At 42.7% G+C, this 16,037-nt stretch overlaps 5 protein-coding genes across 5 annotated transcripts; 4 read left to right on the top strand and 1 right to left on the bottom strand.

The window, feature by feature from the left end:
* Window positions 1-4,012: 4,012 nt before the first annotated feature.
* On the top strand, window positions 4,013-4,990 carry ARP3 (actin-related protein 3; the record flags this gene model as incomplete). The annotated part of the gene is made up of 1 exon (XM_018879858.1): window positions 4,013-4,990. One exon carries the CDS (start codon window positions 4,013-4,015, stop codon window positions 4,988-4,990), a length of 978 nt encoding a protein of 325 aa, XP_018737735.1.
* Window positions 4,991-5,208: 218 nt separating this feature from the next.
* On the bottom strand, window positions 5,209-5,691 carry IMG2 (mitochondrial 54S ribosomal protein IMG2; the record flags this gene model as incomplete). Its single annotated transcript, XM_018879859.1, has 1 exon — window positions 5,209-5,691. The coding sequence occupies one exon, from the start codon at window positions 5,689-5,691 to the stop codon at window positions 5,209-5,211; it is 483 nt and encodes a 160-aa protein (XP_018737736.1).
* A 1,536-nt stretch (window positions 5,692-7,227) lies between these two features.
* DPL1 (sphinganine-1-phosphate aldolase DPL1) lies at window positions 7,228-8,667 on the top strand (the record flags this gene model as incomplete). Its single annotated transcript, XM_018879860.1, has 1 exon — window positions 7,228-8,667. One exon carries the CDS (start codon window positions 7,228-7,230, stop codon window positions 8,665-8,667), a length of 1,440 nt encoding a protein of 479 aa, XP_018737737.1.
* Window positions 8,668-9,551: 884 nt separating this feature from the next.
* Window positions 9,552-11,228, top strand: AWJ20_2887 (uncharacterized protein; the record flags this gene model as incomplete). The annotated part of the gene is made up of 1 exon (XM_018879861.1): window positions 9,552-11,228. The coding sequence occupies one exon, from the start codon at window positions 9,552-9,554 to the stop codon at window positions 11,226-11,228; it is 1,677 nt and encodes a 558-aa protein (XP_018737738.1).
* Window positions 11,229-13,540: 2,312 nt separating this feature from the next.
* Window positions 13,541-15,919, top strand: BOP3 (Bop3p; the record flags this gene model as incomplete). Its single annotated transcript, XM_018879862.1, has 1 exon — window positions 13,541-15,919. One exon carries the CDS (start codon window positions 13,541-13,543, stop codon window positions 15,917-15,919), a length of 2,379 nt encoding a protein of 792 aa, XP_018737739.1.
* Window positions 15,920-16,037: the final 118 nt, after the last annotated feature.

Below are 16,037 nucleotides of genomic sequence, written 5' to 3' on the forward strand. Positions count from 1 at the left end.
AGTTAGAATCTGATTTCACCACTGCTAGGTAATCTGAGATTAAACTGGCTGTTAGTCTATATCAAAGAGTATTTTCTAGATATAGATCGATCTATCCACTAGCAGACAAGTTTAAGATATAGTCTTTGACTTTACTGATTTTCATATTGGCTATTCTAGTCTGAATTGGTGTTTCATACTGGACTGGAAATAGATTTGATTCTTATCTCAAGAATTATCTGAACTACTCGAACTTCAACTCCAAAATCAACTCGAAGGAATCGGACGTCTTTAAATTTGACTGGACTTGATTCTGTTGTATCGACTAGTTTGTTTACATCTTCGTGTTAATCTGGGTTCTGTTTCATTTTAAATTCTCTTTTTTTTGGTTCTCATTTTTATTATTCATAGATTTTTGTTGCTCTTAGCTTGGTTTTCTTTTGACTTTTGCTTTTTTGTTTTATTCCCATTCGTCGTTGCCGACTAATCCAAAACTCGTTTATATATCCTTGAACATTTCGCTAAAAGATGAAGCCAGTATCCGTTCTTTCAGTCGCTCTTTCGCTGTTGGCACTAACATCGGCAAGTGCTGCTGTAAATCCAGATGAATCCACCTCTACCGACAGCAATGGCGTTGTACACATCACTACCACAAAGAGATCGGTTTTATATAAACTGCCCTCGTCAGCTCCTAATGCTCCTAACGCTCCTCTGCTACTACTAGCTTCTGAGGACGATGTTACTTCGACCGATGATGCCTCGGATCCAAGTATCAATATCCAAGCTCGTCAGTTCGATGGAAGCAGTGGAAACTCCACCTCAAATGGAGCATCTTCGGCTGCTGTATCAGAGCCTGCCTCGTCATCTCCAGCTACAACATCATCTCCTACCTCTTCTAGTGAAGCACCCACGTCATCAAGCTCCAGTTCATCGCCTGCACCAACATCCTCAGCACCCCCCTCTAGTTCCTCGTCGTCTTCCTCTTCTTCGAGCTCTTCAACTACTTCAACTCATCTGACAACCTCAGACCATTCGAGTACTGCTGAGTCAAGCTCTTCGAGCCCTGAAACCTCGCCATCTCCCACCCCTAGCTCTACACTGGAAACTTCTTCTCAAGGGGCTTCAAGTTCTGAGCAGGCCTCGCAATCAACTCAAGCCGAGTCTACTTCGGTCTTCGACGTGACTGTCACTCGTACTAGAGACGGCTCGACCTCGACTTTTACTGAGCATAGTCATACTTCATCTCCTACTGGCAGCAGAACCAGCTCTTCTAGTGCTTCATCAACTACTACTGCCGCTCCCAGTGGCGCTACCAATACTCCAAAGAATAACGGTGGCTCCACCAACCACACTCCTGTCATTGTGGGAACCGTTGTTGGTGTTGGCGGTGCCCTTCTTATTGCAGGCTTGGCTTTTGTTGGCTGGAGAATCTGGGGCAAGAAGAAGTTCAGAGCCGCCTCTCCGGATGGCCAGGATAAGACCAGCTTCGATGACGACGCTAATGTCTTCCGTGCTAACGTTGACCAGTACCACACCTCGGTCACCAACAACCCCGCCCAGAACTTTTAATTCCTATTTGTTTTATTTTGTTAAATATTAATGCATTCTCTTTTTTACTGTCTTACATGACTTTCGTGGGTCCTGTCTGCCTCCGGCGACTGGGACTACGTTCCAGACCCTTTTTCTCCTGCTTCGCAGGAGATGTGTGGGGATCTTGACGCGAGGATTCGTCACGATGTGAGGCTAGAGAGGTTCCGCCGTCGATGTCTTCAGTTGATGTTTGGATCGGAAAAATTAGTCGAGTGTTTCGGTTTCAGTGATAAGAGCATCGACTGAGAAGTTGGCATCACCGTTGTTGAAGCTTTCTAGAAGGTCAACTTTCCGTGAGCCAGAGGCAGTGCTGCGGTCAGCGGTGTAAAATCGCTGGAGGTTGAGTGACAACAAAACAGCGTCGTCTAATCGCAGAGAAGAATCTTTTTCAACTAAACCGTTCATTAGGACCAGTTCCTTATCAGCCAGTAGCTCGGTGTGAAAACTGAGTGTGGTATGTGGGCGAGCAAAGTCTTGATGGAGTTTGTACTCAGCTAGTGTTGTGAGCATGCAATGGATGGTGTTGGCACCAACGAATGACCATTGAGCGAAATGAAGTTCGACTCCTTCACTTTCATGAGGGAGTGGCAGCACAAACGACGGATTCTTGCGAGCATTGCGATACATCAGACTGAATGTGAGTCCATTAATAGCTCCGCAGAGAGCATTCTCCTTGTGTGCGAATCGAGCTTTCCAAATCATTTCAATCTCCTTTGCATCGTGCAACTTGATCTTGTCGACGTCGATATATGTCTTCAAATCCTTGATCTCGGCCTTAGGTAGTGGAGGTGGTAGCGGTCCTCTTTCCTTGGCATTTTTCTCAGCTTCGGCACTTTTGACCTTGTTTTCATGTTCTTCAAGTAACTTTAAAGGGTCAATCTTATTGAATTCTTTCTTCTTAGCTTCAATATTATCTTTAAGCTTGGCCTTGAGTTCGTCAATAGATGACACTCCTTCACTGATCTCTGTTAGGTCACGAAAAAAGAAAAAAAATCAAAGTATTCAGGGCTGAAAAGTACCAACTCCCGAGACTCAATTTCTGGTCAAAACATGTTCCCTAATTGAGGACTTACGCTTTGGCTCGCTTTTCAAGTTGTTCCCGGTATCTTACAATTGGATCACTTGCAGTAGAATTGAATCTGATCCGTAAGCTACCGGCGGCTAGTTTGCCAGCACACTTTATCGTGAAGCCAGATGAAATGTTTTGGCGCAAAATCGTGCGAGCAGCGATCATTTCTGGTAATTTTAGAATGCTAACTGTGTGGAACGTCAAATAGTCGTAATTGAGTCTCGAGTTGCAGTTTTGTTCGAGAAAATCAAAATTGGGCAGGGGACAAAATTCAGGGGAAGACGTGCAGATACCCTTTGAAAATGGATTCTTTCGGGATTTCTAGGTTCCGAATACAGGTTTTGATAACAGCAGGAGTTATTGCTTCTAATCCTATAATTCACACTTTTCAGAACATTGAAGGACTCATGGATATTTGAAACATGTGACTTTTTAAGGACGGGGCCAATGATTTGGAATTCTCACTTTTCAACTGATGTTAGTAGTACACTGCAAGCGGCGCGGCTACCATGCTGCGGCAAGTTGAACTGACAGCGGCCGGGCTGGCAGGCTGTTTAGTTGGCGATACGGCGATACAACGAACTAAGCATACCTGTGGAGTATAATAATTGTCTCTCCAGTAATCTACGAGAATAGACACAATTGACACAATATAGCATACAAGCATCATGTCAGACTCAGGAGCTCCAGCCGTTGTCATGGGTATGTAGGGATTGAGTTTCATATGGCGTTCATCGGGGTATTCAATGGTTCCTCGCTCCTAGTTATCTGGGGAACTGTATGAATCTGAACTCTGACGGGACGTCTCAACCCAATGGGTATTTGTTGAGAACAAATTTAACTAACAATTGCTTTAGACAAGTATGTGTTGATATTTCTAGATTGTGTTCACCAATTCTAGGCAAAGTTTAACTTAACTTGGTGACGAGATAGACTGGAAGAGGTCGAAATACTAACACAGCCACAGTGGTACTGGTTTGACCAAACTAGGATTTGCAGGCAATGACTCCCCTTCATATGTATTTCCTACAGTTATTGCAACATCCACGAGTGGTGGTTCCAAAACCGCCAAAGCCGGGTCGGGCGGTGCAACCTCTGGAGGTCACTTATCGATGAAACGGGGCACCGAGGATCTCGACTTCTTCATCGGAGACGAAGCACTACAGGCTGGTGCAGGTCCAGGTAAGTTGCTCAACAAAGATTTAGGGCCCATATCGCTGGAAAATCTTAGTTTTCTCATGCGAAGCAGGAGCCAAGGGGTCTGGGGCTACGCCCCAGCTGCCGGAGGCATGCCTCCACACGACACAAACTAACAATGAAGGTTACGGATTGAGTTATCCCATTCGTCACGGTCAGATTGACAATTGGGACCATATGGAGAGGTTCTGGGAGAACTCGATTTTCAAGTATTTGCGATGTGAGCCCGAGGACCATAGATTCTTGCTCACCGAGCCGCCATTGAATCCTCCAGAGAATAGAGAAAACACCGCCGAGATCATGTTTGAAACATTCAATTGTGCTGGTTTATATATTGCAGTTCAGGCAGTTTTGGCTCTAGCAGCTTCGTGGACTTCTGGTAAGGTCAAGGAACAATCTTTGACTGGTACTGTCATTGATAGTGGTGACGGTGTTACTCATGTTATTCCCGTAGCAGAGGGTTATGTTATCGGTTCAGCTATTAAGAATATCCCCATTGCAGGTAGAGATATTACTTACTTTATTCAGAGTATCCTGCGTGACCGAAACGAGCCAGACACAAGCTTAAAGACGGCAGAGACTATTAAAGAGAACCTCTGTTACGTATGCCCCAACATTGTCAATGAGTTCAAGCGATACGATAAGGAACCTAATGATAGGTTTAAGGAGTTTATTGTGAACCAAGGTTTGGGAAGATCGGTTAAAGTCGATGTTGGTTATGAACAATTTTTGGCCCCAGAGATCTTTTTTAACCCGGAGATTGCTTCTTCCGACTACCTGACTCCTTTACCTACTGTGGTAGACTCAGTTGTCCAATCGTCTCCTATTGACGTTCGTAAAGGCCTTTACAAGAACATTGTCCTGTCTGGTGGTTCTACCATGTTTAAGGATTTTGGCCGTCGTTTACAGCGTGACATCAAATCACTTGTCGACACGCGAATCAAGAGATCCGAAGTCAGAAGTGGTGGCGCCAAGTCATCGGGACTTGAAGTGCAAGTTATTTCGCACAAACGTCAAAGAAATGCTGTTTGGTATGGCGGAAGTTTGCTTGCCCAAACTGCTGAGTTCAAGAACTACTGTTATACGAAGCGTGACTACGATGAGTACGGACCTGGAATTGTACGCCAGTTCTCACTCTTCAACGTTGCTAACTAATTGGTTCGGAATGTTTAGATTAGTCTATGTATATTGTTTTTTAAATTAAAGTTTTCAGTGCACTACATCACGAGTTGATGAATTTTGCCAAACTCCAGGGGGAGCTACCTGCTGTTTTTACGGTTTTAAGTATTCGAGCGTAGCTCAAATAACTTGCAAACCGGGGTTCTTGAGATTTCTGGATGGAACTATTTACATTGATCTCTATACATAAGCCATTAAAATTCTGCCTTTTGGAGAATCTGTTTTACATGCGACACATAGTCTCCTCTGATAACAATTTGTTTCGATGTATCTTTAATGTAGATATCATGTTTGGAAATTCCCAATGCTAATTTGATGTCGTTCCGTAGTTGAGAGACATCTCCTTCAATTCTGCGAATCACTGTCTTAACCGATCCGTCCGCCTTGATATCGCTATACACTGGAAGAAGACCAGATCTGGTGCGAGTAATAGTGTACCATGCTTTACCTTGGTCGTTACTTAGCTTCTTCAATACTAAGTCCGATGCAGAAACCTTGTCTAAGCTAGGGAACATGCTATCTCCAATGACCTTGCTAACCTCGAATGGTTTTCCTGGCTCAACATGTGGCAGTTGTGATGATTTTTGAATATGTGTCATAGCACGAAGCGTGCCTGTAGAGTGGTGTCGGCATTTCTGTGACTGACCCAGCAGTCTTAATACCCGTGGGCTGAACATGGTTTATAATATGTGTTGTATATGCTGTGGTTTGATGGATAAATCATGTTGAAGTTCGTGAAGTGCATAAAAAAAGTTACAACGTGCGGCGCAGATACATCGCGGTAATACAGTTCTAAAGCTCTGACCGTGTCATTTGCGGTGGTTCATTGTTCCAAACTCTGGTATTCTTTCCTGACAAGCAACTTCTAAGGCTACTAGAATCCCTTTCAAGAAAGAAAAAAAATTAACGTAGACACCAGTTTAGTGGGAAGTTATCTGTTTCTGGGTCTCAACTAGCTCGGAGTAGGTTAACCGAAAAACTGATACGAACGAGATTAGATCACATTTAGTTGATTACATTACCATTAATTGCCCTCTAAGTAAAAATTAATGGCTCGTCACAAATAGCATATGGGTGCTAGTCATTTACAGTTCACGACTCATGTAACCTCTATTTGAACCCTGCAGATGCAGGGTCCAAGATGCATCAAAGCCCTACATATAGTAATCAGCCACTACTTCTAAGAATAACACCCATTTCGGATATTATATATTATAACAGTGCTCACATACAGAGTTTAACAAAGTTCAGAGTCTTTAAATTATCAGCAAACTTATTTAGGCCAGTAGGGCAGTTTCTTCCCTCAAAGATGGTTTGAGACGACCTTTCCGCGTTGCATGTTGCGATGTCTAGGAATTTAATATAATAAAACATATAACCCATTCATTACTTTTATTTCTTACTACTATAAAACAATGTCATGATTCTAGTGATATGCTTTTGATATGCTTTTAATTGTCACAGAATAGTATTGGACAAAGAAGCATTGTTCAATATTTATGCGTCTGACATATGAGGCTAATTTGACATCGGGCATACCGGACTCTATTTGGCCGGGGTTGCCTATAACGCGCAGACGTTAGTGACTTTTTTATACGATTAACGCCATTCAAGAACCGGGCAGTAAAACACATATTGGCATAGAATTCTGTTCCACGAGGAGCTCTACTAGGTTCAGGCAAACAAACCATGTCATATCTTCAAGACCAATTGGAGTTGGTCAAGGCTTCAGTCCTCCAGCACGTGGATTGCGACAAGTTACGATCATACGTTCCCAAGGAACTTGACCCCTATATTGAGACGGGAATTATTTATGTTGACAATGGACTCGAAAAAATTAAGACTCATTATGGGCAAGCTTCTTGCTTCGAGGTGTATGTTAATGTTAGGTTACAGTAGTGATCTAGCAAACCTGGAGGTCGGTCACGTATCCAGGTCTTAATCTTGGCCACATTAACTAACATAAACAATAGGATTCGTGATATTATCTTTGCAATGTGAGTAGGCTAGTTTCTCAGAGAAGATATCATATTCAAATTCAATTCAAAGCTAACTAGGATAGGTTTGTCGCAAAATATCTAGAGAAGGGCTATATTTATGTATATGGTCACGGCATCGTGGGGTCCATCAAGGTATGTGTATAGTCTCCTCCAACTTTTCAAGTGCTTGGCTAACTTTTTTAGAATGTTTATAAATGTACTGCTAAATCGTTGATGAGGAAATTTTTAGACTTGCCAGGAATAAGGGGTAAGGTTCAGGGTGAATTGAACAAGGCTCTAGAGGGCTTGGACAAGAAAATGATTGATCGCTCTCAAGGCTTCTACACAGAGCTTCCTGAGCAAGGCTGGAGTGAGAAAGAAGTTTTGGCTGAACTGGATAAAAATAATGAAATGAAACATACAGACTGGGAACATGGTAGAGTATCAGGAGCTGTTTATCACGGCGGTAAGGACATGACCGACATGCAGACAGAGGCCTACCGTAAATACTCCATTGCTAACCAATTACACCCCGATGTTTTCCCTGGTGTTCGTAAGATGGAGTCGGAAGTGGTTTCTATGGTTTTGAAGTTGTATAATGCACCAAAAGGCGCTTGTGGTACGAGTACAAGTGGTGGTACCGAATCGCTTCTGTTGACATGCTTAGCAGCCCGTGAGCTGGCATATAGAGAAAGAGGCGTAACTGAGCCAGAAATTTTGGCGCCTGTAACAATTCATGCAGGTTTTGATAAAGCTGCTTACTATTTTAAGATGAAATTAGTTCATGCTCCCTTAGACCCAGTTACTTTGAAAGTGGACTTGAAAGCTGTTCGAAAGCTGGTTAATAAGAACACTGTCTTGATTGCTGGTTCTGCTCCTAATTTCCCCCACGGAATTATTGATGACATAGAAGGCTTGTCAAAGATTGCATTGAGATGGAAAATTCCTCTCCACGTCGACGCCTGCTTAGGTTCGTTCATTGTACCATTTCTGGAGCGCGCTGGATTCAAGGATATCCCGTTGTTTGATTTTAGAGTGCCAGGTGTAACATCTATTTCTTGCGATACTCACAAATATGGATTTGCACCCAAGGGAAGTTCTATTATTTTGTACAGAACAGAAAAGCTGCGTAGTCACCAGTATTTCGTTAGTAGCGATTGGTCAGGTGGCTTGTATGCCTCCCCAACATTAGCTGGCTCTCGTCCGGGTGCTCTTATGGTAGGCTGCTGGGCAAGTTTAATGAGAATTGGCATAGACGGCTACACAAAGGCTTGCAAAGACATTGTTGGTGCTGCTAGAGCTATCAGAGCTTTTATCGAGAATGAGATCCCCGAATTATACATCATGGGCGACCCACTGGGCTCAGTAGTTGCGTTTTCCTCCACCAAAATTAATATATATGATCTGGCTGATACAATGTCAGCTAAAGGATGGCATTTGAATGCCCTTCAAAATCCTCAGGCTCTTCACATTGCCTGTACTAGGCTAACACCGCCAGTAGTCGACGAACTCACCCGTGATCTTAAGGATAGTGTTGCTGAGCTTGTTAGTGGAGGATCAACTAAAGCTAGCGATGGAACTGCGGCACTCTATGGCGTTGCTGGTAGTATCTCCACTGTAGGAGTAGCTGAACGTATTGCTACAGGCTTCTTGGATAACTTGTATAAAGTTTAACTAAAGTGAAAACGGACAGGTACGATCTAACTTTATAAATATATAAAAGAATGTTTTTGTTGTTTTCATCATTTGCGAACTATGTTTATGAGAGAGCTCAGTTAATTTAATATACTAGCGAACAAACTGAGCCGTTTATATTACTGGATGATTCGATTAATGCTCTTTGAGTTAGGAATTGGCTGCGATACAAACATCGATGCATGGCTCGCCAGCTCCTCGCCGCGAGTTTGGATCCTGTTTCGAGCCCAATCGATTTTGGCTTCTTTCTTGCACATGCCAATTTCCAATCAGGTAGCTGAGAGCTTCCCCTTCCCATACTTCACATTAGAAAAGTTTGGAGAAAAGCTTGTGTCAGGGGATCTCTAGCAATTTGTTAAACTTTAGAATCCACTTATTGTTGCCCTATTTAATCGACAAGCACCATGCTAACAAATCCAAAACTTGGCTAGCATTAATACCTGACCCCATTTAGGCCAGTACCGTTACGAACTTGGACGAAGCAAGAAAGGGTCTAAAACCAGATAGAGGAAAATATTGGCTGTTCTTATAAATATATTGAATTTTTTTTGCCCAGCTTAAAGTAAAAAGAACATTTATTCCGACTAGTACCAAAAAAAAGTTTATAGGAACTAGGAGGGTGGCTCACACATTATTAATCGGTGCTGTAATATGAAGCACATTTCGAACAATATCACAAAGATTTTGTAATTGCTAGCAGTCGATTCCAAGTGTATTTCACTCAAAGACACAACGAAAGGAACCGGCATACCCCTCGATTAAATGGCCTGAGAAATAACAGTCCAATTTTTTTTTTCGTGCCGATTTGGATTCTCAACTTGAGTAACCAGTGTGAATGGTTCACTGTTAACTACTTTTTAGTGATGGATATTCCTAGATCCTTAATCGTACCTTCTAAGTATGATTTCTCTGGTATTAGACCGGACGATGAGAACGGATACAATCAAGACTTGGAAATCAGCAACTATGGCCTTAGTAGCCAGGAGACATCCAAACAGCCCATGCCGACTAAGAAGAATGAGTATATTGATAACAATGACGTAAACGAATATGGTATGATATTAGAAAACATCTCATTGGCATCAAATTGCCACACAGGTACCAGTTCCATTAACGGTGTTTCTAGAAATGAGCAAAACTTTTACTACGATCTCGAGGCTAGTAATGAGCCCCTTATAACAACAACAGATATCACCACACAAAGTAATCAACATGTAGATGTTGGCATAAGCCATTCCTTTAATGACCTACCACATTTTCCAACGATAGACTCAAACTTTGACTCGAAGGAAGAAAACACATTAGGAACGGTTGATTTAAATAACTTGCCCAATGATTCTTTTGAACTAAACTACCAGCAGAGATTCAAAGATATTAATGAGACTGGGCTGCCTAATGCAATTTCGAGTGAAGTTCTAAATTCACATCCATCTACCGATGTAATTAAACAAAATGTTACACAATCAGAATTCGGAACCAAAAGCGACATTTGCAACATATCGAGCTTGATTCCAGAATATGGACTGTTAGACAGGGGTCAGTTAGTGAATCTCAATATCGATTCTAATGGTATCGTGAATAGTGATGTTCAAGAGGAATCGCGACAAGCACGGAACACAGCGGTAGGTAACGAATTTGACGACATTGGCTATCTTCCAGCTAATGGGGTTGAAAATCTGGTGTTGAATAACACGGCAAGTACACAGGAGGGTCAAAATAGGACCATGGAGTCATTCAACCTTCAGAGTGGTGGTCACAATAATGAGCTTTGGGGAAGTGGACTTTCTAATAGTTCCTTAACAGAGTTGCTGTTCAGTGACACTAGCTTCGTAGGAGTGGAGAAAACAAATCAACTTTACACTGAGCACCGACATTCTGCGTCATTACCAGAGCTATTTGCTACTTCTATGTGCAATAGCGTTGATTCAATCACCGGTCATGGACCCCTAAAACATAAAAGAGACTTATCTAGCCAACTAGAGGCCAGAAAACCTTCATATAACTTGGCAAACTCATCGCCTTATAATAAATCCAAAAGGGCATCAGCACCAATGCCTTTTGGCAGACCAATACACACAAACAAGAGGCATTCTAATGAAACTAAATCCATGACACATTCAAGGAGCAGCAGTATAGGGGCCAGAACAGTGTCGCGGAAGCGAGCCCGCAAAAATAAAGGTGTTAACCGAATTCAAGGCGATACTGGAAATGGCAGTAGTAGCTACACAAGTAGTGCTAGTCGAAGTAGTGCAAGCAGTCGGAGTAGTCGCAGCAACAGCATCAGTCCTTGCGAGCCAGCTTTGTATGAAAGTGATCTATTACAAACCGAGCCAAACAATACATCTAACAACAGCAACGGAAGTGAAACAGCGAATACAGCTGCCAGTCAAAAGGGTGATACCATTACTCTGAGGCAGCCATCATTTGCAGAGGGTCGAGAAGATGTTGGAAGTTTTGGGTTCATTAATTTCCGGAAGCCAGGAGCATGGACAAGAGTGAAACCGCATAGAAATGACAGTATATTAGACGAACGGGACTGAAAAAAGTGTTTTAAACCAAATTTACCCTAAGTTTCATATCGTTTCGTATATATAGGAATATAATACATGGTATTACCTTATATAAGAAAATATCAAAGATCTTTGTACATCTTCCGATTAGTTATCATAGCAAAGTAAAGTGCAAAAAGCATGAATATTTAAATCATTTAAGATACCGTTATCAATAGATAGAAGTGAATGTATGTTGGATAGAGATGATTGAAGTCATCGTTTACTATGTGATAACTTAAGCTCTAAGTCGTACACTGCAGATGGCGAGTGACTGCATTAAACAGTTGAATAAAAAGCAAAGTTGCATATGCAGGATAGGCGCCATTGTCTAAGCACATTTCAGGAGTACTTGATTAGGCAACGAAATTTGTTAGGATAGGACCAAATTAGGCTTGAGGGCGAGTCGTGAGAGATATTGATAGTCGACAATTGCCGCGTGACAGTTCACGAACGCGGCAGGGGAGTGGGGTTTGAAATGAGGGTAGACCAGTCAGTTGGAAAAATACTTAACGGCAGGGGTGATCTGAAGTGATGAAAGAGAGGTAGTGTGGTGACATGTGGAACTAGGCGTGAGAATCCAAAGGAGTGTCTAAAGGAGTGTCTAAATCTATCGTGCACGTTACCACAGTTGGTCGAGAAACACCCAGGCGTGAAAAGGTACAAGTCAAGTCAACAAGAGAGGTTTCAGGAACAAAGAGTACCTGCGTTGTGCAAAGCACAGTATCAATGAACTTGTGGTGCAGGATTCGTTCGAAATAAGGATGTCCGTGGACCCAGCTCAAAGGTGTGTTCCTGTGAGCTGGCATGTGATACGGCATATTTATATATGCATCCATCCGATAGTTGGGTCCCCCCGATCTAAATGTTAATATTTGTCACGCTCATGCCGGGGTCGAGATTGACCGGTCAGGTTGAACATAGAAAGAAATTTGGGATATAGAGAACATTGAACTTGGTTAGGTACCATAAATTAGTGATACTGTTTCAGTGAGGGGACCATAGATCTCAACCGGAACGGACAAAACAGGCGTTCAACGTATGTATAATTAATGCATATTGTATGATCCAGCTAGCAATACTAGCAATACTATAAAAAGTTTAAGGTACAGATTGGGTACATGGTACATTCCACAGGATCAGCCAGTGAGCAGGGGTCCTAAAGTAGAGCTAATCCATATAAAAGTAAACAAGCAGTAACAATTTGTGATTTAAATAAACGGAACTTGATCTGATATTTCCAAGACCAAGAAAATCTTAACAATTATTTCCAAATACTAGAATAAGACGGTTTTTGATGAAAGCCTCTACTCAGTTGGAAAAACAATAAGTAAGTTTGTTGTCACAGCGGTGAAGTCTTCAGCTGGTGAATCAGAGAGACAGAAGAGAGAGAGACAGAGCCAGATGATTCGCTGGGCGGTGGGCGTTAATTTTTTCAAAGTTCAAGAGTTTGTCAGGAGTCAAAGTTTTATTTTATTAAATAAACTCAATAATCTAACTGATCACACAGACAGTGCGGATTGAATATCACAAACAAAGTGTTTAACCGAGTCGAGATACAGTAAGACAACGTTGATATCTGATAGTTGTCCTAGCAATCAAGAATCGTTGTTGTATCAGTGCTTTAGTGCACACGAGTCAAATCAAGTTCATTCCGAGAAGCTCTGTGTGGGTGTTACATAATTCAAGGGTTTGATTCCATACCGTGGCTACGAGTGCCCACTAAAAAAAACACCCATTGAATTGTTCCTGTTCCAATACGTTCCGGTGAATACCAAAAACTTTTTACCAAGTTCTCGAGACTCTCAACCACACTACACATTTCCACCTACCTTGTGCCGTGTTACTATTGCTGGAACTGCAGGTTAAATATCAACAAACAGACAGAGAGCTGCAACAAGGCACTTTTGGTTGGCCCTTTCTCTCCTTTTGGACATTAATATTACTGTTACTTGTACCACAACATCGTTGATTTTGAAGACCGGATCAATTGTGGAAAACAACCTACCAACACCAGTCAAATTACCAGTAATTGCCAGTTCAGCAGGTTATATTATACCCAGTAGTTTCTGGCTCATTATCTATCTTGTCTCAGTCAATAATCCAAACAACAGACATCGACCCTTACCCTCACCTCCCAATTAAGAAGCTAAATTGAGAAACTTGCTTTCAACTTTATCCCCCCTTCTTTACCTAATTGGGAGATAATCACAAATCAACACCCCAAAAAGCAAAAAATTATATCACAAAAGGCAATCATCTACTAATTGAACACGCGTTTCGACAACAGAGTCAAAGCAAATATGCAAAATCCAAAACCCTTTCCACAACCCTTAAAGACGTTCACCTTTCCCAACCCAAACGGTGATAAAGTAGAAAAAAGATCCTCATTAATTAAGAATTCATTTGGAGAACCAAATCATCAACTACGGCGACAGCAACAGTCTGAAGACTCTCGAGGTTTAAACAGTTTGGTTGGTGCGGCAGCTGTATTATCAGGGTCATCAAGCAGCATTGATTCAGGATCTGCTTTTTCCACTTTAACTAACAAAACTACCACTGAACAGACATCATCATCATCTCCAAGAACGTCATCTACGTCTAGTTCGTCATCATCATCATCTTCTTCTTCTTCTTCTTCATCTCGTGGTACCAGCCCTGAGATTATTGGCAACCAAACTCTTATTCCTGATACAAGTGCATTCAAAATCACCATTGGTGTTGCTAATAATATTGCCAAGGAGAGGATTTCAAGCACGTCGCCAGATCTTAACAAAGATACTGCTGACGCCGACGGTGATTCGTCTATGACTGATTCTGGGTCAGTTCAGCGTCCCAGCAGTAGCATGTCTTCATCCACTGTGATTACTGGATTTAGTACAGCAGAACCAGTAGCGCGATCAGTTTCAGTTTCTGATGATACCCAGTTAAAGACATCTGACAACCGCCTGGGTTCCAGTGGTGGGCATCATATAGAGCTTCGATCATCATCTGCATCTACATCAATAAGCGCTTTGGCCGCTGCAGCGACTACTTCGTCTACACCTATAAGTAGTAGTATCACTGCCCCATCTACAGCTGATACTGCTGCTACTGTTGGTTCAACTGAAAGACGACAAATATCACCGCCAATAGAGAGTGCTGCTAACTCTAGGCGGCATGCCCATAATGATTCTGCTTTAGTATCTCTTTTGGGTCCAAGTGGTGCTAATTGGAATCATTCTGATAAATCTCTTGTTCAAGCACTTCAATTGAAAGCTGAACAAGAGCGTACCAAGCAAGAGTACTATAGACTGGAAATTTGGCAGAGGAGCTTGGATTTAATTAAAGATGCCATTGCATATAAAGTCCCCCCGACTTCTATTCCGCTTTTATTTCAATCAATCAATGGGGCTGTGAATCCTGGATCTGTTCCTTCATCGCTAGCAGCAGCAACTGCCGCTGGTGCTGGCGCTAATTCCACGCAATCTAGTGGTAGTAGTGTTTCGCAGCAACAAGCATCGACTGCTGCTGCCGCTGCTCTGGCTGCTGCAGCAGCTGCCTCCGTCGGAAGCGTTTCCGTTGAGGCATCCCCAAAACATGAACCTATTCATATGCATGCTCCATCGGCCAGTAGGAGTGATAAATCAGCATTAGCTTCGGCTATAAGCCTAGGTGATAGGGAGCGGTTCCCTTCGGCTAGCTCTATCTCAGGCGGAGGTGGTTCTGCTTCTGCTATTGGTGGTCACCAACGCAATTTGTCGCTGCCACCACAAATGGCAGCCGAGTATCAACAGCATCCTCGTCAACAGTCGCAACAGCTGAGTCCTCAGCAACAATCTGCAACTTTGGCTTCAAATTCAGCATCTGGCCCAACACCTCAGCCATTGTCAACTAATCCATTTAGACCAGGCCATGCCCATCACGCATCATTATCTGCAATTTCGACATATAACTCTCCTGGAAGATACCCCGCTCGACAAACCTGGCAGACTGGAAACTCACAGTCTGGTCCAGTATTTCCTCCTCCTGTACAACCAACCACTGTAATTCCAACTTCCCCGTCGTCATCTCTCCAACATATTACATTTCATCATTGGACTCCTAACCAAAATAAGGGCGGCATTCCTTCCCCAGGAACAAGTGCACCAGGACCTCTTCCAGCGACTTCAGCAACATCTGGTTCACCTAAGAAAGAAGTTGGTGAAGAACAGCAGTTGAAGCGAAGACGGTCTATAACTGATCGTCCAGGTTCTCCCACTGGCCGTGGTCCTCAGTCTCATGGTAATAGCCCAGCACTTTCAGCTGCAGTTGTGCACTCTAATATTCGAAAACGGACTGGTATGGGACATGCTCGTCATCGGTCAGAAGCATCTGTGTTAAGAGGAGGTGAAATTCAAATGTCGCGCCCATGGTCGGGATCGCAACCTACTGCCAGCTTCTCACGCTTCCATCCCACTCCTTCAACTGTAACCACTGCCACGAATGCAAGTGCGACAGCAACGGGCTCAAGTTCGCAAATTTCAGAGCAACATTCCGGTGTGAATGTGCTGGCTAGTGTGGCCGCTGCTGAATCAGACCGTCAACAGCATGAAAAATCCCACGATGACCATCGATATGCTAGTCCGCAGACTGATGAGCGGGCTAGAAAACATAACGTAGATTTTATGATTACCCAACAGACACCCAAGGATGGTGCCTAAACAATGTCTAGACCCCCTAGATCATGTTATTTATTTTGGATTTTTTTTGTCTTGTTAAACTTTCTCCTTATTTATGACCTTGAGACATGCAATTAATCTATATTACAAATATATAATG

Source organism: Sugiyamaella lignohabitans, chromosome B (genome assembly GCF_001640025.1).
Source record: "Sugiyamaella lignohabitans strain CBS 10342 chromosome B, complete sequence".
NCBI lineage: Eukaryota > Fungi > Ascomycota > Dipodascomycetes > Dipodascales > Trichomonascaceae > Sugiyamaella > Sugiyamaella lignohabitans.